At 40.8% G+C, this 23063-nt stretch overlaps 1 protein-coding gene across 6 annotated transcripts in view; it reads right to left on the bottom strand.

Annotated features, from left to right (window-relative positions):
• Positions 1–212: 212 nt before the first annotated feature.
• LOC146811881 (sulfotransferase 1 family member D1-like) overlaps positions 213–23063 on the bottom strand; it is a 331172-nt gene continuing 308321 nt past the window's right edge. For 2 of the 6 annotated variants that reach the window (XR_014966793.1, XR_014966790.1), the window contains exons 8-9: positions 660–1501; positions 213–504 (exon numbers count right to left, since the gene is read on the bottom strand). Coding sequence is in view for 2 of the 6 variants with exons in the window: in XM_085618839.1 (XP_085474965.1) it covers positions 1389–1501 (113 nt within the window). In the remaining 4 variants the exon portion in view is untranslated. Of the gene's footprint in view, positions 1502–23063 lie in introns of all 6 variants that reach the window. The other 4 variants (XR_014966792.1, XR_014966791.1, XM_085618839.1 and 1 more) reach the window with 2 other exon arrangements.

Below are 23063 nucleotides of genomic sequence, written 5' to 3'. Positions count from 1 at the left end.
AGCATAGGTGAGACCTATTGGCTTTGCCAATGCTTATATGTAAGGCAACTGTCCGTCTCATATCTTAGCATTTGGGATTGTGTAGTATCTTTTACCTACGTTGGTGTGAATGGTGTTTAGAAGTGCTGTAACATACGAGAAACAAATTAAAGGTCATTCATATATTAGAGCTGAAAGCGTTTTATTACAAAATGATACCAACGCAATAATAATAATATGTTTTGCAATTCTTTATTGGAAGATTAAAACAGTGTATGGGCGGCAGAACGGAGAACATAAGGTACCATATGTGAAACAGTAATACTGTACGAAAAAACACAGCACAAGATGAAACAGAGCACTAGGTACATAGCCTGTGATGTTTCCACGAGGCAAGGACCTTTGAAGTAAAATGAAGGGCAAGTGGGTCCACATCTGTACACATGATGGTCAGCAGGGTGAGGGGACAAGAAACATGTAACATGACTAAAAGAACAAATAGACAGCCGCGGTCCGTGCAGGTAACTGCGGTGGGGCAGCGTGGGGGTGATTTCGAGGGACAATGCAGAGGGAAAATTAAATAAATAATTAATTTTCCCTCTGCATCGTCCCTCGAAATCCCCCCCCCCCCCCCCCCCATAAGGTCCCACTGCCCCACCGGTGTTTCCTGCACGGACTACTGCTGCAAATAGAAGAAAAACAAACAGGGAATCCATACTCACATCCACACGTCCGGAGGGGGGGGGCAAAGAGGTGGAAAGGGGAGAAAATGGTAGATAAGTGGAAAGAGAGGGAAAAAGATGAGAGGCAAAGAAGAATAGAGATGTGGAAAAGGTGGGAGTGGGAGAGAAAAGTGGGAGAAATATGCATGCACCCTCAAGAACCGTTGCCAGATGGGATCTCAAGGGCAGTGTCTGTGTGATATAATATCTGGTCACCTCTTGGGGACAGGGGAACTCCGAATTAAGGGCTAGTGGGCTTCATCCCAAAGGAAAGGCACCCAGGTGAGGAGGATGGTCTCTGACTTATCCTATATGTTATAGATGACCCACTCATAGGAAACTGTCTGGTACATTGTCGAGAGCCATTCATCCCGGGAGGAAGGAGTGGGGGAATGCCAGTGGCAGAGAATGCAGATCATAATATGGTTTAGGATTTTTAAGTCCAGCTTGCGATTTCTTGTCTTTCACCGCTGTGGTCTCTGAGATGTTACACAGTGCCCATTTGCCACTTGCTGATGTTTGTGAGCTGCCAGGTAGGTTTTGTTTAAAAATATGAAAATCTATTATTCACCTGTAGGGTGAGAAGGGAAGAGAGCAGCACACAATCATGTGAGAAAAACACTATTTAAAAAATTCTGGAAATGTGATTTCGGCTCAACTGGATACATTGCCCAGTTTTGATGACACTCAGATCTCATCCCTGAAGCTCAGCAAACTGCCTTCCATGTTTCTTGCATAGTTTTCCTCAAACCTCTCATTCTGGGCAACGGTGAAGTAATTTTTCCAGTCTCCGGCCACCCCTAGGAGGTCAAAAAAACATTGTAAAAGATGAGATATATAGATTTGTTAGCTCTTCAAGTGTCAAGGAGGAATAATCACAAGTTGTCAACTTCAATAGATTGCTTTGTCTATTCTGGTAGTGACACTATGCTGTGATCATTTAAGGGTCTAAATACTATGATGCTGAACCTCTTGCTGCCAAAGCCCCACAAGGGAACTTTTTCACAAGTTAAAATTAAAAATGAGAAAAGTTGTAAAGTAAAAAATGAGGTATTATCATACAATTGCTATTAACATACAATTGTTAGTTGTCACAACAAAATCTTTCCAAAAGGGACTATATAAAATAAAAACATTGATATTAATAAACAATCTGAAATCAATAAAAATGTAACTTAATTGAAAATAAGTAATAATTTACAAATGAACACTACTGTAACATCCATAAATAAGCAAAAGATCCTAAAAGAAGCAGGCAATCCATAAATATATGAATTTTCTATGGTTAGACACAACAGCCACAATGCGTCAGCTTCCGAATATACATATATATCTTTTATATACAGATGTTGAGAGTATAATACCCATCCCCTCATTTAACAACGGTAATAAGTTGCACATTTACACTCGGCACATCTGTATATAAGGTTTATGCCAAAGTATGATATTTTTGTGTTTGTGTTTTTTTTTTTAAAAAGGGATTTAACAAAAAACAGGATAAGAGGGGTTACATTTGGGCAGTATTGTAAAATCACATTGAGCAAGCCTCCTGAGCATTATAAGGATTATTTATCTGTGAAATCATTGTTACATATAGCATTTGTAGTAGAAAGCAGCATGGTTCTCATTTCAATTTTGCAGTACAGTGACAATAAACGTGAATTTGATCTTTGCACAGAATGTGTCTGTAATAGTGCAGTTGGTCTACATAACATTTATTTTTACTGCGATGGCATCCATTGCATTACACATGTATAATCGTTTTTTGTGTTGCTAATACATTTTGCACCGTTTGACATACCTTCACAAAACATTTCAAAAAAGTGTTCTTTTTTGCCTAGTTTCTGCATAGAAAGTGTTGAGGTGATCTGTTAAGTAGAGACAGAGAAAAAGGGACGTCCCCAAATGCAAAATCCCAATGCATTTTCCATCAACATCTTTAAGAAGCGCTACCGCAAAAACTGCAAAACATAATTACACCAAATTTGGCAGGAAGCTACATCTTGTGCTTTTTTGTTATTTGGTGTAAATCCATTCAGTAGTTTTTTGAGAAATAAAGGTTTAGAAATATTTGTATTTCTGAAAGGCTTGGACCCGTGAGAGGTTTGCGAGAGTCTAGCAGGAGTGCCAATTTTGTTATGAGTGTTATGATTGACCCAGGGAGTTTTTGTTTTCCTCGGGCCAATACGCTCCCGCGGTAGTCAGACTCCAGCGGGAGCAAGCACTCTGATGGGCTGCCAGAAACATCAGAAAAATTTTGGTGGCAGCCATTACAGGACACGGGGACTTGGGGCCTGATTTAGATCTTGACGGAGAGGTTACTCCGTCACAACGGTGACAGATATCCCATTTGCTGGAATATAAACCACTTTATATCTTATGAGATTTATATTTTGATGGATGGGACATCCATCACAGTTGTGACGGAGTAACTTGTTTGCCAAGATCTACATTAGGCCCTTAGTCCACAGTCCTGAACTTAAACACAAAAAGTGATATAAGGGGGCAGGTTAAGTATACACCTCCCCCCAGTACCCATTGGGGGGAACTAGAGAGATCTCCTGGGGGCCAAAATTGAAAACAGCACTTTTTTTGCAATTCTATGGGACTCCAGAGGGATCAGGGAAAAAACAAAATGGCGGCGCAGGGCTGCTTTGTTCAATTAAGAGGAGGGGGCACGCGTTCCCCCTCCCCAAGCCATTATAGGCCCTGTGGAGCCCACCTTGGAGCTGCATTCCATAATGGGGGGGGGGGGGGTTGCGTGGCCAACCTCACTGAGACAATATGGGCCCGAGAAGCCCACCCTTGGGGATGAAATGTCCTAGAATGGGGGGAGTATACACAGCCCCCCTCACCTAGCCTTCATAGGCCCTGGGGCTGATTTCTTTAATTAAAGGAGAGGGGGCCTGCAGTGCCCCCCTCCTTGAGCCATTATAGACCCCAGGGACCCCAGCCCGGGGCTGATAAACTTTTAAAAGGGGGGGGCTGCGCAGCCACCCTCCCAGAGCCTTTACGGGCCCTGGGGACCCCATTCGCCATGGCTGGTTCACATGCTGTGTTCCGGGGAGCCAAAGCCCCGGGACCCAATAGTTTCCATGTCCTCAACTGCAGGCAGGTAAACATGTGTTTGCTGCGATCTGACAGCAGCATTTTTTAATCTCCCACCAAATGGGAGCAAACACAAAGTCTGCGCCCAGCGGGTGGAAGCTTTAGAAATGCTTCTGCAAGCTGGGACCAGACATGTGATCTGTTTACCTGCCCACAATGATGCGGGCAGGGAAACAGATCAACAGATTGCTCATGTCCTGAGAGAGCAGCATAATTAGCTGCTCCCTCCAGGGGGATCAATGCCAGCTCCTGCAGCATGCGGGGAGCCAGCTGGGATGATGGGGTCCTGTGGCTCCCCCAGCCCCCAACATGTGCATTGTAGGTGCCCTGGGTGGCCACCGGGGTACCCACCTTTAAATAATGGGGGCCCCTGGGGACAGGGTCCCCAGGCCATAATAGGCTCAGCGAGGGGGCCGTGTGGCCCCTTCCCCTTTAAATATACATACGTCCCTGGGGAATGGGGTTCCCAGCACTTAAAGAGTTTCGTGGAAGAGAGCCACGCACCCCCCCTTTAATAAAATACAGCCCTGTGGGATGGGGTCCCTAGGGTCTAATGAGGCTCACAGGGGACAACATGGCCTGCACCGCCTAATCAGGCTCTGGGAGAGAAGCACGTGCCCCCCTACCCTTTAAAAAAACACAGCCAGGGGGATAGAGTTGCCGGGCCTGATAAGGCTGAGGGAGGGGGGTCATGCAGCCCCTTCCCCCTGGGGTGCCCGGGCCTATGAAGACCCAGGAGAGGGGGCCCACATGTTCCCACTCCTCCTTATTATTGGTTTGGCCCCAGGGAAAGGAGTCCCGGCGCCGATAAGGCTAGGGAGGGGGGGTCACCTGGCACCCCTCTCAACTTTCTATTGTAGTTAGCCATGAGGGAAGTGGCCCCCAAGACATATTAAGGCTTTGGGAGGGGGGCTGTGCTCCCTCCTCCCATGTTTATTTGCATTTGTTCCTGGGATGGGGACCCCTCTTCCCTTAATACATATGTTTTGGCCCCAGGGGATGAGGTCCCCAAGTTCCGAAGGCCAACCCTACACTTCACATGCCAAAACCTGATTTGGTGTGGGGTTGGCAGCCTGCTGGGGGTTTCACCACAGGGCCTGGTGGCAGTCAACCCCCTGCTGCGCACGGCCAAAGACTGAGCAGTATGCGGTTGTTTGCCTGCGGGGAGTTGAAAGAAGGGCCTGCTTGCCACATGGGTCCTGCAGCTAACCCCACACCATGCATGACCAAAGGCCATGTGTGATGTTGGATTGGGTGCCTCCTGGTGGTTGCAAGCCAGGCCCTGTAAACAATCCTACGCTGTATACAACAGATGACCGTACGTGGCATGGGGTTGGCTGCCTCCGGGTTGGTTGGCCGAAAGTCCTGTAATCAGTGATGTTATAAATAACATCATAGAACATATCATGAATGATATAATATGTGAGGTCAAAAGCAGTGCATGGCAGGGGAGAAATCTGCTAAATTTTTTTTATTTTTTATTTCTCCAACGTTACTTTAACTGTTGTTTTTAAGTGAATTTGGAAGCTTTTTTAAAATATAAAATCAGATCTTTTGATCACATCTAACTATAACTATTACTTTAACCTTTGTCTTTTTCAGTGAATATTTATCTTTATATACATATCTATCCATATATATATAAACATGTTACATATGTTACATATTACCTACTGGCCGTCGCCAGTAGCTAGCTATAGTTAGGATCTAGTTTCCGGTTCAGTGACTAAATATCGAGGGACATGATATAGAATGCCCAAAATATCGACGCCAAAATATAGAAGGACAAAATATCGACTCCCTATCTACAAACAGGTAAGTACTAAAATATCGATTCCAAAATATAGAATGTTAAAATATAGTTAGCAAAAATATCGAATTTTTTAATTGTATTACAAATGATATAAAAGTAATAACATTTTAAAAATAATTAAATAAAACATACATAATATAATATAAAAAAGCTTAAAATGTAAAAATAATAAAAGAAATGTAAAAAAAGTAGAGATTTTGTTGGATAGTGAGAGCGTAAAAATTACTATTCCCACTCCAGTGAGTGCAACAGTAGGGAAAACGTTGGATAGCGTAGGGGTAAAAATGACTATTCCCACTCCAAAGAGTGCAACAGTAGGGAAAGCGTTGGATAGCGGGAAGGTCAAAATTACTATTCCCACTCCAGAGAGTGCAACAGTACAGAAAGCATTGGACAGCGGGAAGAGAAAAATTACTATTCCCACTCCAATGAGTGCAACAGTAGGGAAAGCGTTGGATAGCGTAGGGGTAAAAATTACTATTCCCACTCCAGTGAGTGCAACAGTTGGGAAAACGTTGGATAGCGCAGGGGTAAAAATTACTATTCCCACTCCAAAGAGTGCAACAGTAGGGAAAGCGGTGGATAGCGGGAGGGTAAAAATTACTATTCCCACTCCAGAGAGTGCAACAGTAGGGAAAGCGTTGGATAGCGGGAAGGGAAAAATTACTATTCCCACAACAGTGAGTGCAACAGTAGGGAAAGCGTTGGATAGCGTAAGGGTAAAAATTACTATTCCCACTCCAGCGAATGCAACAGTAGGGAAGCATTGGATAGCGGGAAGGTAAAAATTACTATTCTCACTCCAGTGAGTGCAACAGTAGGGAAAGAGTTGGATAGCGGGAGGGTAAAAATTACTATTCCCACTCCAGTGACTGCAACAGTAGGGAAAACATTGGATAGTGTAGGGGTAAAAATTAATATTCCCACTCCAAAGAGTGCAACAGTAGGTAAAGCGTTGGATAGCGGGAGGGTAAAAATTACTATTCCCACTCCAGTGAGTGCAACAGTAGGGAAACCGTTGGATAGCGGGAGGGTAAAAGTTACCATTCCCACTCCATAGAGTGCAACAGTAGGGAAAGCATTGGATAGAGGGAAGGTAAAAATTACTATTCTCACTCCAGTGAGTGCAACAGTAGGGAAAGAGTTGGATAGCGGGAGGGTAAAAAATACTATTCCCACTCCTGAGAGTGCAACAGTAGGGAAAGTAATGATTTAATATTAAAATAAGATTACATTAATTAACAATACCAATAAAAAGTTAATTAAAAATAATTACCAATTAATACAAATTAATTACCATTGGAAAAAAGTAATTACCAATTAATAAAAATTAATTACCAATTAATAAAAATGAATTACCAATTAATAACTAATTATAAACCCACAACCCACTCCCAATAATAAAAAATACAATAAACATTATCAATTAATCAATTAATAAAAATTATTTAGCAATTCATACAAATTAATTAGCAATTAATACAAATTCATTACCAATTAATAATTATCAATTAACTATCAATACACATAAATAAAAAAAATATATTTACTTTAATACAATTAAATTACTTCCCACCCAATTCCCCTATGAACCCACAACCCGCTCCTAATAATAAAAAATACACAACATAATTATCAATTAATCAATTAATATAAATTAATTACCAATTCATAAAAATTCATTACCAATTAATAATTAATTAACAATCAATTAATTATCAAAACATATAAATATAATTAATATTTAATTTACCATAATTAAATTACTTCCCACCCTATTCCCCTATAAACCCATAACCTGCTACGGAATTAAATTACACAAAAATTTAATTACATAACATTCATTAGTTTAAAAAAATTAAACATACATTACAAAAATAATACATAATTTTAACACATATACTACCATACATAACACTAAAAAAAATCGATATTATGGAAATCTATATTTTTAAATTCGATATTATGGAAATCTACATTTTTAAATTCGATATTATGGAAATCGAGATTTCATACCCCAATTTCGATATTCTGACCTATCTATATTTTGATAATTTTATATTCTGTCCTATCTATATTTTAGAGTCGATATTCTGTCCTGTCTATATTTTGGATTCTATATTTTGGTCGTTCACCCTAGTTTCCATAGGAAGGGCGTTTTATAACTTATCTATATCTTGGCACCATCTGACAAATCTTCACAAAATATACTCAAAAAAGTGTCACGTTGAGTCTTGTTGTGCATGGAAAGCTTCAGGGTGATCCGTCATGCGGGGGCGAGAATAAGGGGGGGTAAAAAAACAAAAGTGTTTTTCCATGTTAATTTCCATATGCATTTTAAACACGGCTACAGCTGGAATCGCTGAATGGAATTACACCAAATTTGGCAGAAGGTAGATGTTGGTCCAGAAAGTGAATTTTTTGTTATTTGGTGTAAATCCATTCAGGAGTTTTGAAGAAATGAAAATCCAAATTTGTATATATATGGACTCGGATCATGGGAGAATCCGACAGTCCCCATGCTGATATCTGATTGGCTGCCAACTTTTCAACCAGGAAGAGTTGGCAGCCATTTTGGGACATGGCCTCAGCCGAGTATCAAATAAACATAAAAAAAAGAAAAGGGAACAGATTAGGAATACTCTGACACCCTATCCTTTGTGCTGGGGCCAGTCTGGAACCCTGCCAGGGCAACAAGGCATTTTTGCAATGAAGTCATGAATCCATGACAAAAGTTTAAAAAAAAACAAGTGCGGTCTCTTGTGCTTGTTTACAATATTTCCCCCGAATAGGCCAGATCCCGGTGGCATGTGGAAGAATATTAAAAATAAGGAGGGACACACAGGGCCTCCCTTCTAAAGCTCTTCATGGCCCCAGGGACTATCACCTCACTGGGGGCTTCATTTAATATATTGGAGGGGCTGCACGGACGCCCTCTCCGCTGCACGGACGCCCTCTCCATGGGCTCTTTTGAGCCCTGGGGACAAGCACCTCCCCAGGACTTATAATGTATTATTGAGAAGGGCCATGTGGACCCCCTTCCATGGCTCATTAAAGCCCCAGGGACTGCCACTTTCCAGGGCTTAAAAAATGTAATTTGCGGGGTGTTGCTGACCCCCCAGCTCTGGGAACCATCACCTCCCGGGGCCGGCCCATAAAAAATTAAAGGAGGGGGTTCACTGACCCCCTTCCTGAAGCCATTAATGGCCCTGAGGACTGCCAGCTCCCACGGCTGGCTCCTGCTATCTCCTGAGATGCCCACACTTGGGAGATAGCAATTTGCTCTGGCTTGGCAGGAGCTTTGACAGCTCCTGTCAAGCAAGAGCAAACACAAACTCTGCTCTGAGCAAGTGGGAGCTGTCAAACTGCTCCTACTTCCTGGAAATGGCAGTTTTCATCTGTTATCCCCTGCCTGCTGTAAAGCGGTCAGGGAAACAGATGAAGGATTTCTTCCACATGCAGGGAGCAGCATTTTCAACTGCTCCCTGCATGTGGGAGGAATGCCGCCTGGAGACAGGCAGCTGGCACGGATGGCGGGAGCATTCAGGCTCCCCTGGTGGACCACAACATAGAAGAGGAAGGAGAAAGCAGTGAAAACAAGGCAAAGGCAGGAGAAGGCACTCAGAAAAACTTCACTGAAAAAAACAAAGGTTACAGGGATGTTATAGTTAGGCTTACATTTCACTCTTACAAAACCAGTGCAATTCAGCAGTTATAGTTACCTGAGCTAACTATAACTTACGCCCCTGCAATGCAATGCTTATGACCTCACTCATGATATGGCCAGTGATATCACTGATGACATCTCAAATGACATCACTGATGATACCACTGATTATATCATCAACAGAACCACTTACACACCTACACAACCACTCTTGCACCCACTCACACACACATACAACCACTCACAAACCCACACAACTAATCACACACCCACTCACAGATCCATACAACTACTCACACACCCAGTCACGCACCCATACAACCACTCGTATACCCATTTACAGACCCATACAACCACTCACACACCCATGCAAGCACTTACACACCCAATCATGCACCCACAAAACCACTCACCCACAGACCCATACACATACTCACACACCCATTTATATACCCATATAACCACTCAAACACCCAGACAACCACTCACACACCAACACAGCTACTCTGACACCTATTCACACACCCATATGCGGGAGCATACATTATAGTCAGGTCAGGTAGCTATAACTGCTGGATTTCACTGGTTTTGTACAGCTGAAAAATGAGCCTAACTATAACATCCCTGTAATGTAACCTTTGTTTTTTTCAGTGTGTGTATATATAAGTATATATAAATATATAACTATAAATATATATATATATATATTTAAAAATATATGTTACTTCCGCAATAAAGAATAAAAGGAGTGTTTGAATATACTAGCACTGGAGTGCTGTGGTTTTATTTTGATCTTAAAGAAACTGAAGCCTGGATTTACATTGCAGCGCGAGGCAGAGCGCTGCACACAAGCACCTTCAGCAGTCAAGCAGCTCCGAGGCAGCATGCTGAAAACAGGAGGAGTATATATATATATATTGTGTGATTCCTGCCTGAATCCAAATATCCGGAGACAAAAACGTGGCGGACACGGACCCAATTTCGTTCTTTCGTTCTTGAAGAATTGTATTTATTTTCTGCTGCCAAGACGCGTTTCAGCTCAAGGAGCCTTGTTCACTCAACACAGTCAGGCATTTTGTGAGGGTTTTTAAAGTGACAGTGCAATAGAAACCATCTGGCCATGTGACACATAATACGATAGAACGGGAAGACATACTATCGGTAAGATGTCACATCGGGTACAGTGTTTTGTATATATATTTACAAGGTTAAAACATATTTTATGTATGATTCTCTAAAGAATATAAATTCATAAATGTCAAATGTATAAACATTGAAACCTGTAAAGGACATGGTAATTTCTTGATGATAGTAAAATACATCAGTCCAACGTTTAGTACAAATTATTGATGGTGATTTTTCTCACCCTTCCATGTTGTGTAAAATACTATCCCTGAGGATAATGTCCCCTCTTTGTGTGTTTACAAATTATGCTGAAAAGTCACGCGGTATAGATTAAAGTGCAATAAGTATAAAAAAGTGCAATGTGCAAAAAATATAAAATAAATTGATCAAAAAACAGCTGTTGTCGTATATGGGGAGGTTTATATAAAAGTAGTGCCTAATGGGAAATCCTTATATATATAAAAAATCATTATATATAGAAAATTCTTCCCCATATAATATCAATGGACATTGGAAATCAGACTGGTGGGGATGATCTACAAGATGTTGTGTAGAAAGGCAATTTGATTGTGGATAAATGCCTATTCTATCCATGTATGATAATATCAGTAAAATACCGATCATTAAGAGAAGGTTGGATCAATTCGGACGCTGTCCAATGAACTCTGTGTCTAATATTTAGTGGAATCTTTAGGTAGCCCCCTCGTTGACATATAGAGTGTATGTACCAATATTGTGCAAAACAGCAAAGTATATATATATATATATATATATATATATATATATATATATATATATATATATATTACCTACTGGCGGTCGCCAGTAGGTAGTTATAGTTAGGACCACGTTTCCATAGGAAATCCGCAACATTCTATTTTGAATAACTTTGGCGCCGGTCGACGAATCCTCGCGAATTTTTCAAAATAGGTGGGGCGCTACGCTCCGCTCCTACCCTGAAAGTCTCGGGGTGATTCGTCAAGCGGGGGCTGAGATAAAAGGGGGGTCCCAAAACGCGTTTTTCCCATGCATTTTTCCATAGGACCTTTAGACAGGGCTACAGCCCGAACGGCTGAACAGAATTACTAGAAATTTGGCAGAGAGGTAGTCCTCAGGTCAAGGAAGTGCCTTTTGTAGGTTTGGTGTAAATCTGTTCAGTAGATTCTGAGAAAATAGCCTTTAAATCAATATATATATCTGAGCCAGCTTACGGTGCGCTTACGGTACGCTTACCGTACGCGCACGGTGGTGTGCGCGAGCGCGATTCTGATTGGCTGTTACATCTAAGTAAACATTCGAATCGGTCGAAACCAGGAAGCGGCGGCCGCCATTTTCTCTCTCGCACTCTGAGGGGGGGGCTGTAAACAAAGGCAAAAAACATATAAAGGGGCTGTTTAGACAGCGCCCATGCACATAGCCATGTTAGTTGAGTCCTCAAAGATCCCCCAAGGCCAAAAACGGTAAATTTTTATTTTTTGAAAATTTCGCCGATTACGCTTACCGTACGCGTACGGTGCGATTACGCAAAAAATTTTAATAAAAAAAAAAAACACTCTCTGTGCATGGCATATTATTGTCATCACTTACAAATTAAATTTAACAGATTACCTATCACAAGGAAGCGCATAATATGTCCTCCATGTGCGCACGGTGCGTAACGTGGGCACGCGGTGCGCATAGCGCACTGCGTGCCCACCTTGCGTGTACGGCACTAACTGCGTGAAGTGGGCGCGCGGTGCGCGAAGTGCACCGCGTGCTCACTGTGCGCGCACGGTGCGCGAAGCGCACCGTGCGCGCACGGAACGAACTGCGTTAAGTGGGCGTGCACGCCACGAATGGCGTAAAGTAACTTAGCATTTAAAAAAACGTACAAATTCACTGAAAAAACCATAGGTTTCACACACGTTATAGTTAGGAATTAGCATTTAAAAAACCTTGCTAATTCAATGAAAAAACCATAGGTTTCACACATGTTATAGTTAGCTGGAAATTTTACTGATAAAAAACCAATGAAATTCCCCCGTTATAGTTACTGTAGGCAACTATAACTCACGCGACCGTAATCCTCTGCTGATGACATATGTGTCTTTATGAAAAAAAAAAATTTGTAAAATATGTATAGCTAAAATTTAATGGAAGAAGACATGGGCAAATAAGTGTCTAAATACAGTATTAGCATCAGCAGAGGATTGCGGTCGCGTGAGTTATAGTTGCCTACAGTAACTATAACGGGGGAATTTCATTGGTTTTTTATCAGTAAAATTTCCAGCTAACTATAACATGTGTGAAACCTATGGTTTTTTCATTGAATATATATATATATATATATATATATATATATATATATATATATATATATATATATGCTCCCAAGTTTCACCCATCACTGTTGAACTCTGGATGGGTGCTTTTTCCTGACAACGCGAGGATGAATCACATAGTCAAGCACAAAACAGGCACGAAGAACTCACGGGACGCTATTTCATTTATTCAGAGCAAATGCATTTCCACACACTGCCTTCTTCAGTGCTCATTAAGATGTCATTAAAAGTAGCACATGTTTAAATGGTTTCAGGGGTGATTTCATTGGAGGAACACCGAAAAATAGCAGGCAACAAAGGACTGTCAATGTCACGGCTGTCGGAAACACTGATCCAAGATGGCGGCGTGGGAGTGCGCATGCGCCAGGAAGCCAGGCAGCTTCAAAGGCCTGACTTCCCACGGACATTGCGCTTTGCGTTCCAGTATCCCGTATATGCCGCCTAGATCGTTTCCAGCGTTTTGGTGGCGTCTCCCGACGGTAGCAAGCCTCATAGAACTATTCCTTGGACCCGTTTTCCCCCAGGACTCGCTCGCTCAAGCATTCTTAAAGCTCCGTTTGATCACAGCTGCCATCTGTTTACACCTGCTTTTCTCATCACTGGGCGGCAGAGAGAGGAGCGATTCGGCGGGCGGGCTAGGCGATAGTTTTGGGTTCCGCCCGTCGGCCGGACCTTGTTGTTCCGTCGGCCGGCCGGACTTCTGGCTATACGCCTGGTTTGCTGGTCTGATTGCTCCCACTTAGCTGTCCCGCAGATCTGCCAACTATATCAGTTCTCATCTAATTTTTGCTGTCAGGGTTGTGCACAATCGGAGCTGGGGACCTGAACTTCCAAGCCTAAGTAAGAGAAGGACTTGGAAATAACGGTAACAGCGTAATTACGCTGCTTTTTTGTTTCTTTTGTGAAATGGACCATGTAATCAAGCCCAAGTAAGAGGAGGACTTTGAAATCATGGTAACAGCGTGATTAAGCTGCTTTTGTTTCATTTGTGAAATGAACTCTTTAGCCATGAAGACGGATTCTCAGAGCATTAATGTAGCCAGAGTGGTAAGCAGCGGTGTTATACATATCTGACTCTATTTTTCGCTAGCCCCAGTTCTCTTAAGTGCTACCTTGTACTTCTTTTCCACAGCACAGTTTACTGGACTACACTATCCCCTGGCCATATTCAGAAGAAGGGAAAACTAAGGTATTATAAGGATAGAGAGTTTTGTATTCAGTTAGGCATACATTACTGTCTAATAATTCCTTTCTTTTCTTTAGTTTCAGATGAGAATCCTGTGGCAGGTGTATAACGTTGACGGCTTTCTTCCCTATTCTTTCCTTGTTTTGTTTCCCTTCTTCCCCAATATCACCATTGTTGCTTGGAGTCTGATAGGCACAATAGGTGGTTAGGGGAGGTAGCGGACCTTAACTTCAGTTCCTGGGCGCCTCTGCAGAAAGTCAGGTGAGCCTTGACAGTCAAACCTTTTGGTACAGATACCAGTGTTTCTGGCTGCCATAACAGCGTGCATATCCACTTCTTAAAACCAAGTGGTGATCATTTAATTTTGCCTTTATTGTAAAGTTCTTAAAGTCTCTCATAGACAATTCAGCATTTAGCTTTGCATAGGAGGAAAAACAAATGGGTCTGATGTACCTTACATGCAGGCTGAATCCATGCAGTCCTTTGTAAAATGACAGCCACAGTATCCACAAAGGTGCCATGTCAACAGTCTCCTTGTCGCTCACTGCTGCAGTAGTTTGAATTTTTTACATTCACACTGGATTTTGTCTGTATGGCTGCAATCCATCTATTCAGTAATTGTAGACCATTCAGGTTGCTAAGATAGTATTTCATTTCAGCCACAACAGTTCTCGCAGTAATTTAATTAAATGCTCCCAAGTTTCAACCAACACTGCTGAACACTGAATTTGTGCTTTTTCCTGATAACTTGGGGGAGAAATCACCCCTGAAGCAATTCAAACATGTGTGACTTTTGATGACCTCTTAGTGAGTAATGAAGAAGGCAGTGTGCCGAAATGCATTAGCTCAGAATAATTCAAATATCGTCCCTTGAGTGCTTCGTGCCTGTTTTGTACTTAAATATAATTCTGACTATGAATCAGGTCAGATCTACACTTTTGCTAGGAGATTTGATAATCTCCAAAAATAATAATTGGGAGGAGTTAGGAGGGTGCAACAGGACCCAGTTTCGGACAACACCAGTACCTCTGATACAGATTAAGATGAAGGGAGAAGAATAGGGGGACATACCACATTGCAAGTAGAATTTGATTTTTTAAAATTGGACAGAAGAACAAACCACAGACCATGGAGGGGGGCTTCAAGCCAAAAGGCAAAGGAAGAGGATGAAGAGAAGAGGTAGCCAAGGAAAAAGGCAACAAAGAAGAGAACAGTGGGAAGGTGAAACTGAGCAACAGGAGATACTGAACGACATGACCACAACTGTAATTTATCTATCAGATGTCATACTTATGGAAGAGGTTTACAAAAACCTTAGTCTGGGACTATTTTATTGCAAAACTAATAATTTTGACTACACTGAAAGTAGAATAGACCTTTTTCAATTTATTAGGAAGTTGAAATTGGTTAAAATGTACAAAATTAGCACTTATAGCTGCCCTGCATATGTCAATCTGAATACAAGCCAAATGGAGGGAAATTTGGTAGTAGGTGGCATAGCTTTAATGCAAGAGTTACTAGAACTAGAAGGAGAATCTACAAGTGATATTGAACAAGAAATTGCAGTTGAAAGATTGGATAGGGAGGGAGCATGGGTTTCGGAGGAGGGAGGCTCTGCTCTTAAACAGAAATCCAAGACTATGCCACTTACTATGAATGTTGATCTGGACAAATTTGCAGACAGAGTAGTTACAGAATTAAGGCAAATGAGGAATATAAGTAACAACACTGATCACAGTTATAAGACTAAAATAGAGAAACTGTACAAGAACCCTGAAGTTGTAGTGAGAAGTTCAGATAAAAGCTGCAACATAGTTCTCTGGTCAAGAAAAGCATTCATGGCTGAGCCGTACAACCAGCTGAGGGACCAATCATGCTATAAGAAAGTAAACATAGCAAAATATAGAGAAATAGAGCAGAGCTTTAACATAGCACTACTAGAGTGGCGAAGTGAAGGACTTATCAGTAGTGAAGAATACAGTTTCTTGAAGGTTCAAGAACCCAGGCTTCCTGTCTTTTACTTGATACCAAAAATACATAAGGATGTAAACAAAACCCCGGGGAGACCCAATATTGCAGCACAGGAAAGCCTCTTTGAAAATGTGTCTAAATATATAGATACATTTCTAAGACCCTTTGTGGATAGGTTACCATCATATATCAAAGACACAACAGAATCTTTGAAACATATACAGGATATACAGTGAGAGGAAGGCATGTTACTCATGACGTTAGGTGTACAATACCTGTACACTAGTATAAACCACAAGGATGTATTGAGAGCAACAGAATATTTCTTGAAAGAAAGGCACATAAGATTTTACAAACACAACCATATGGTACTAGAAATGAGTTGGCGCTTAAGACATAATATTGAAATCTATGAACAGCAACGGGGAACAGCAATGGGTACTTGCTTTGCCACTAGATTTGCGAATCTACACATGGGCTGGTGGGAAAATCAAGACTTGTACAACTATATACTAGATAAATGGAACAGGAACGTATCGCTATAGCTAAGATTCATAGACGATATTTTTGTAATATGGAAAGGCAACAAAACTAATGCTGAGTTGTTTGTAACACATATCAACTTGAATAATTTGAATCTTAAATTCACCAGCCATATTAGCGTCACTGCAGCAGAATTTTGGGGTGTTAAATTGGCAGTGAAGGAAAAAAAAATAGTAACTTCATTATACAGAAAACGTAGTGCAGGTAATATTACACTACATGATAAACTTTTTCACCCTACCCCCCTCATTAAGGGCATACCATATGGGGAGTTTTTGAGATGCAAGAAGAAATTCCAATACAGAAAGTGGTTTCGAACAGGCCAAGGAAGAAATGGCCATGAGGTTCAGAGAACGCGGCTACAGTGCCAAAACTTTGACAGCAACAGGTAATAGAATTGAGAAAATTCAAAAGGAAAGCCTACTCTTCAAGAGAAAAAAGAAGGGAGATAAAGACAAAGTAGAACAACACTTTATCACAACATACCACAGCTCACACCAGAGGTTAAAAGGAGTATACTACAGAAACACTGGCATTTACTAAAAAGCGACCCAGTGATAATCCAAGACATGCTGAAGAAACCATTCATTACCTTTAATAGAGCACACTCAATGAGGGATAAGTTGGTTCTAAGTGATGTGAGAGTGGACAGAGGGACATGGTTACAACCCAAAGATGGTTTCTTTCGATGCAACAAATGTAAGACATGCAAAAATGGAGACCATTTGAACTAAATAGTAATAAATAGGAAAATATACACCGTAAAGGGCCACTATACATCAATCGGGTTTTGAAGAGCACACTACTCACCGGTGAGGGTCTCAAGGCCCTCAGGAGGGGGGGAGTGTGCAGCTCTATTAGGGTCATTCGAAGAGCCAGGTCTCACATGTAAAGTCCAAGTGCATAAGTGAATATAAAAACATTTACGAGCAATAAAAAATAACGATACCAGCTACTCAGTAGCGAGACACTATCATGAGGTACACAATGGTGATGAGAAAGATTTGAAGTACAGGGTTATTGATGGAGTAAAATTGGATGAAAGAAGAGGGAATCGAGAGAAAAAGCTGAGAATTTTGGAATCTAGGTACTTACTGGCATTTGATGATATGGAAACAAGAGGCCTCAATCTTGATGAGGAAATGGATGTGCATTTATAATCAGGGGCATGCAGCTGCTGGAATTGCTTTACATGACGTTGAATGAGTGAGACCATGTTAAATGGATTATTAAGATGCTGTGACATGTATCTGTAAGCAGCATAAGGACCCGTTTATTAGAGATATTATTATCTGACACATTTTTCTATGTGTTCTTTGTTGCAGGGTAGTGAATAGCAAACAAATAAGATTAGACTGGGAAGATGATCTAGAGCATCGACAGACAGGCGCCCACTAGGGCTAAATTGTTCAGCAAGTAGCTTCACTTTGAATTTGCAAATGTTATTTCTAATTATTTTACTAGATTGTGCAATACTTTCTTATCACCACCAGTCTAAAAGAGCCCTAGACCATGAAACTCTTTAATTAGGCCCACTAGGGCTGAATTATAAAAAAACTGGGAAATTAATTGCATTTTGTTACCAGAAAGGTTTTGAATAATTTCTCACTCATATAAACAATGTTTCCTTCTTGACATATAATTTGGAAATGTGACATAGAAAATGAATATGCTATGTTTGGAGTATTTTCTCCATGCACATTAGTTTGCAACAACATGTGACTATCAATATATTTTTTTAAATGGCGGTTTAATTTTGACAAAGGCAAAGGCCGAAACGCGTCATGATAGAGCATTGCTAAAGCCTTTACCCGTTTTTTGAGAAATAAATACCTTCAACACATTTGAGTGCCGAGATTTCCTTTAGTTACGCAGAAGGAGAAGTGTTTTCTCTATCTATCTATCTATCTATCTATCTATCTATCTATCTATCTATCTATCTATCTATCTATCTATCTATCTATCTATCTATCTATCTATCTATCTATCTCCTCTCTCTCTCTCTATATATATATATATATGTGTATATATATATATATATATATATATATTCACTGAAAAAACCATAGGTTTCACACACGTTATAGTTAGGAATTAGCATTTAAAAAACCTTGCAAATTCACTTAAAAAACCATAGGTTTCACACAAGTTATAGTTAGCTGTACATTTCACTCGTAAAAAACCAATGAAATTCCACGTTATAGTTAGATCAGGTAACTATAACTTGTGCCCCCGCAATGCACTGCTGATGACGTCACATATTACATCACTTATGACATGGTCAGTGACATCACTCATGACATCAATGATGACATCTGAAATGACACATTGTGCATTGCGGTCGCGCAAGTTATAGTTACCTGATCTAACTATAACGTGGAATTTCATTGTTTTTTACGAGTGAAATGTACAGCTAACTATAACTTGTGTGAAACCTATGGTTTTTTAAGTGAATTTGCAAGGTTTTTTAAAAGCTAATTCCTAACTATAACGTGTGTGAAACCTATGGTTTTTTCAGTGAATTTGTACGGTTTTTTAAATGCTAAGTTATGTATTTATTTTTAATTTTTGCGCGCACGGTGCGCTTCGCGCACCGTGCGCGCACTGTGGGGACTCCGCGCGCTTCGCGCTCCGAGCGCTCACGTTGCGCATTTCGTACCGTGCACGCCTCACCATTCTTTACAAAATATCAATTGTTTTTTTCTCCCTTGGGGGTCCTTAGATTTATATATTAAATGTGATTGTTAATTCTTTTTTTTTTTTACCGTACGCGTACGGTAAGCTTACCGTACGCGCACTCCGCGATTTTTTTTTAAAATTATTAAATTTATTTTTCATACTTTTTGGTCCTTCGTGAACCCCCTGACGAACGCTAGGGGGTCTGCAACTCTCTTCGTTGCCCCCTTTTCATGTTATCAACCTTTGTTTTTCAGTGCGAGAGACAGAAAATGGCGGCCGATACTTTCTGATTTCGACCGATTCGAATGTTTACAGTCATGTAACCACCAATCAGAATTGAGCTCGCGCACGGCACCGTACGCGTACGGTAAGCTGACCGTAAGCGCACGGAGCGCGCTTACAGATATATATATTGATTTAAATGCTATTTTCTCAGGACCTACTGAACAGATTTATACCAGACCTGCAAAAGGCACATCCCTGACCTGAGGACTACCTCTCTGCCCAATTTCAAGTAATTCTGTTCAGCCGTTCGGGCTGTAGCTCGGACTAAAGGTCCTATGGGAAAATGCATGGGGAAAACGCGTTTTGGGACCCCCCTTTTTTCTCAGCCCCCGCTTGACGAATCCCCCCGAGACATTCAGGGTAGGAGCGGAGCGTAGCGCCCCATTAGTTTTGAAAAATTCGCGAGGATTCGTCAACCGGCGCCAAAGTTATTCCAAATAGAATGTTGCGGATTTCCTATGGAAACACGGTCCTAACTATAACTATCTACTGGCGACCGCCAGTAGATAATATATATATATATATATATATATATATATATATAGATATATATATATATAGATGTATATATTTTTTTTTTATATACATACAAAAGAACTGTGACGGAGGGGGTGCCCAGTCTCACGGGTCGGGCCTGTAGGTGACATCACCTCCTTGTATATTCCATCAAGAAAATCACTCCGTCTTCACAGAGTGATAAACAGGCCCATCCAGTCAGGAGGTAGGTAAAGCAGATTTTATTCGTAGCAGGTAGTCTTGATAATGTGGCATTCATTCTGATGTGCAGGGGTACATGACCCTCGCAAACCCTGCCTGCAGTTTTTAGTATTCAGCAATGTTCAGCCAGCAGGGCTCCCGCAGGTTCAGTGCCAAAGCCTCCTATTACCGTAGTGACACCACAATACCAAATTATCCATCCTACATCAAGAGCAGCCAGCGGGCATCACCTTTTCCAAATACATCCAAAAGAACTGTGACAGAGGGGGTTCCCAGCCTCACAGGTGAGGGCCTGAAGGGGACATCACCGCCTTATATATTCCATCATTGTGGCCCACTGTGGTAATGGGAGGCTTTGCCACTGAACCTGCAGGAGGCCTGCGGGTTGAACATTGCTGGAATACTGAACTGCAGCCAGGGTTTGCGAGGGTCATGTACCCCTGCACATCAGAATAAAGTACAAATCAAAGCAGCTGTTCACAGAGCGAACGTAAATGAACAATATGAAAGGACGCGGAGAAGTGTTTCCGGACGAAATGTGAAAATGCTTGTCGCCCAACCCTAAATGAAATTATTTCTCTTTGATGCATGGAAGGGTGAGCAAGTTTTCTTATTATTTTTTTGAAAAGTATTCAATTATAGCTTTTCCATTTAATAGGACACATTGGTTTTCGATAAGACTTTTGCAAAGCATCTTGGACATTGTAGTCCTATCACTATCGTTATACTGGGATCAACAGTGATGAACTCGAGTATAGACTTTTAAAAAACGCTTTTGCAGTGGATTATATGAGAGTACTGTTTATGATAAGAATTGCTTGATCTTGAATTTTGGAAAAACCTGTAAAAGATAATAAATGAAGTAATGGATGTTGTTTAAATCGATGTTTGCAATCAAGTCCTATTTTGCTGTTGATGACTAGCAATTTAAAAAGCTCGGAACAGCTAACCCTCCATTGTGCACATGATTAAGACCATGTGGGGGGCCAAACGAGTAATGCCACGTTATCAGGACTGCCTGCTACGAAAAAATCTGCTTTACCTACCTGCCGACTGGATGGGCCTGTTTATTACTCTGTGAAGGCAGAGTGATTATATATATATATATATATATATATATATATATATATATATATATATATATATATATATATATATATATATATATATATATATATACGCTTTGAAGGAGATTTCGTCTCTGTTCTCTGTGGTAGAGGTGTTGAGTCCTAATATAAAACGACCGCCAGCCGGGAGACAGCACCATCACAGAATGTAGCGAGTACGTAAGGCATTGAATGGAGCCTCTGTACGTAACCTCCAATTTTTTTTGTCAATGCAGAGACAGTCTGGGTAAATATGCCTATTGATTAAGCACTATACTTACCTATTTCAGGATGACGGAGAGTGATTTCCTTGCCGCAGACTCATGGTCCCAGAATGCAGTACGAACTTCACCTGAGCATGTTTGAAGATATGCAAATGAGGGACTGTAAAGCGCAGCATATCCGCAGTGTCTTATATGGGCCCGTGATCAAGGACTGTGTTAGTTTGATACTCGTTGGGCCTGCATTGATTATTTTGTACCTGGATTGCTGCTAAATTGGATTAAAATACGCTTTGAAGGAGAGTGCGTCTCTGTTCTCTGTGGTAAAGATGTGAGTCCATATATATATATATATATATATATATATATATATATATATATGCAGCAATTCAATCTCCTCGAACCTCCGCAGCGGTGCGCACGCAGCAGCAGCGGCGAACAGAGGAAAATGGACCCCGATTATTGGCAGGTAGATTTTATTCTGCTCCTTCTCTCAGTGACGCGTTTCGAGCACAGCCGTGCCCTTGTTCACACACTAGGAAACAGTCCGCCATTACAATTTAAATATGCCGAGTGAGTTTGCTTACTGTGTCACGTGACCCCAGATTGCGTGAAGACACTTAAACGAAGGCCATGAATTTCTATACACAGATTGTGATTAGAATAATGTGCAAAATATTGCTGTATAAATACAAAAGCATCGCATAAAACATATATCGGTAGGTTCAAATTATAAATAAAAAATGAACATGACCTAAATGCAAATATATATGGTTATATATACATATCAACACTGGAATGGATTGAAAAGTAACACATTGTTAAAAACTGTCAATAAATAGGATATAAAATATCGCTAATACATACAGTATCAATATAGTGCCACAAAATCCAGACATGAGCCAGCGAGAGTCATTTGTATGTGCAATTGGATATCAGCCTAAATGCTTGTTAAATATACTATGGTGTAATTGTGGCCCAAATTCATTTTAATATTGTGTCCTTCACGTCATATATTGTCATCTGGAATATGTTAGAAAGTGCCATTAAATATGTGCAAAATATTACTAACAATATCCTTTCCTGTCGAATATCATCTCCATTAAGAGAAAGGATATTCTAGTGCAAGTAAAACCCCTAAAAAAATGTAAAAAGCCAAATGTGCAAAGTCTCTAAAAGCAGCTAGAATTTCATAATGTATAGTGTGTACAGAAAAAAACAATATCTGTTCTTAAAAATTAGCTACCAAAGAAGGAGTATTAAGAAACAGATAGGGAGGTAACTAGAAGGATCAGTGAATACAAAGCAAGAGAGAATATCAAATGTGTCACAGTGATCACCACCACATGTTCCTATAGGAAGTTATGCATATCCTCAGACGTATTCAACTCATGTGGTGCTTTACTGTCTAATTCCAGAATAATGCGAGATTCTAGTTGTCTTAACTTCTTTTCTTTGTTGCCACCCCTCCTTAGGGGTGAGATGGCATTAATCACAAAGTATGAGAGGCTGCTCAAGTCATTGTCATGTTCCCGTTTAAAGTGTCTGGCTACAGGGTAAGATGAATCGTTATTCACTATAGCTCTGATGTGCTGCAAAATCCTGACGTGCACCTGTAGC

This window comes from Triturus cristatus, chromosome 7 (assembly GCF_964204655.1).
Source record: "Triturus cristatus chromosome 7, aTriCri1.1, whole genome shotgun sequence".
NCBI classification, from domain to species: Eukaryota; Metazoa; Chordata; class Amphibia; order Caudata; family Salamandridae; genus Triturus; species Triturus cristatus.
The sequence above is the reverse complement of the archived record's forward strand: the minus strand, read 5'-3'. Positions and strand labels throughout refer to the sequence as shown.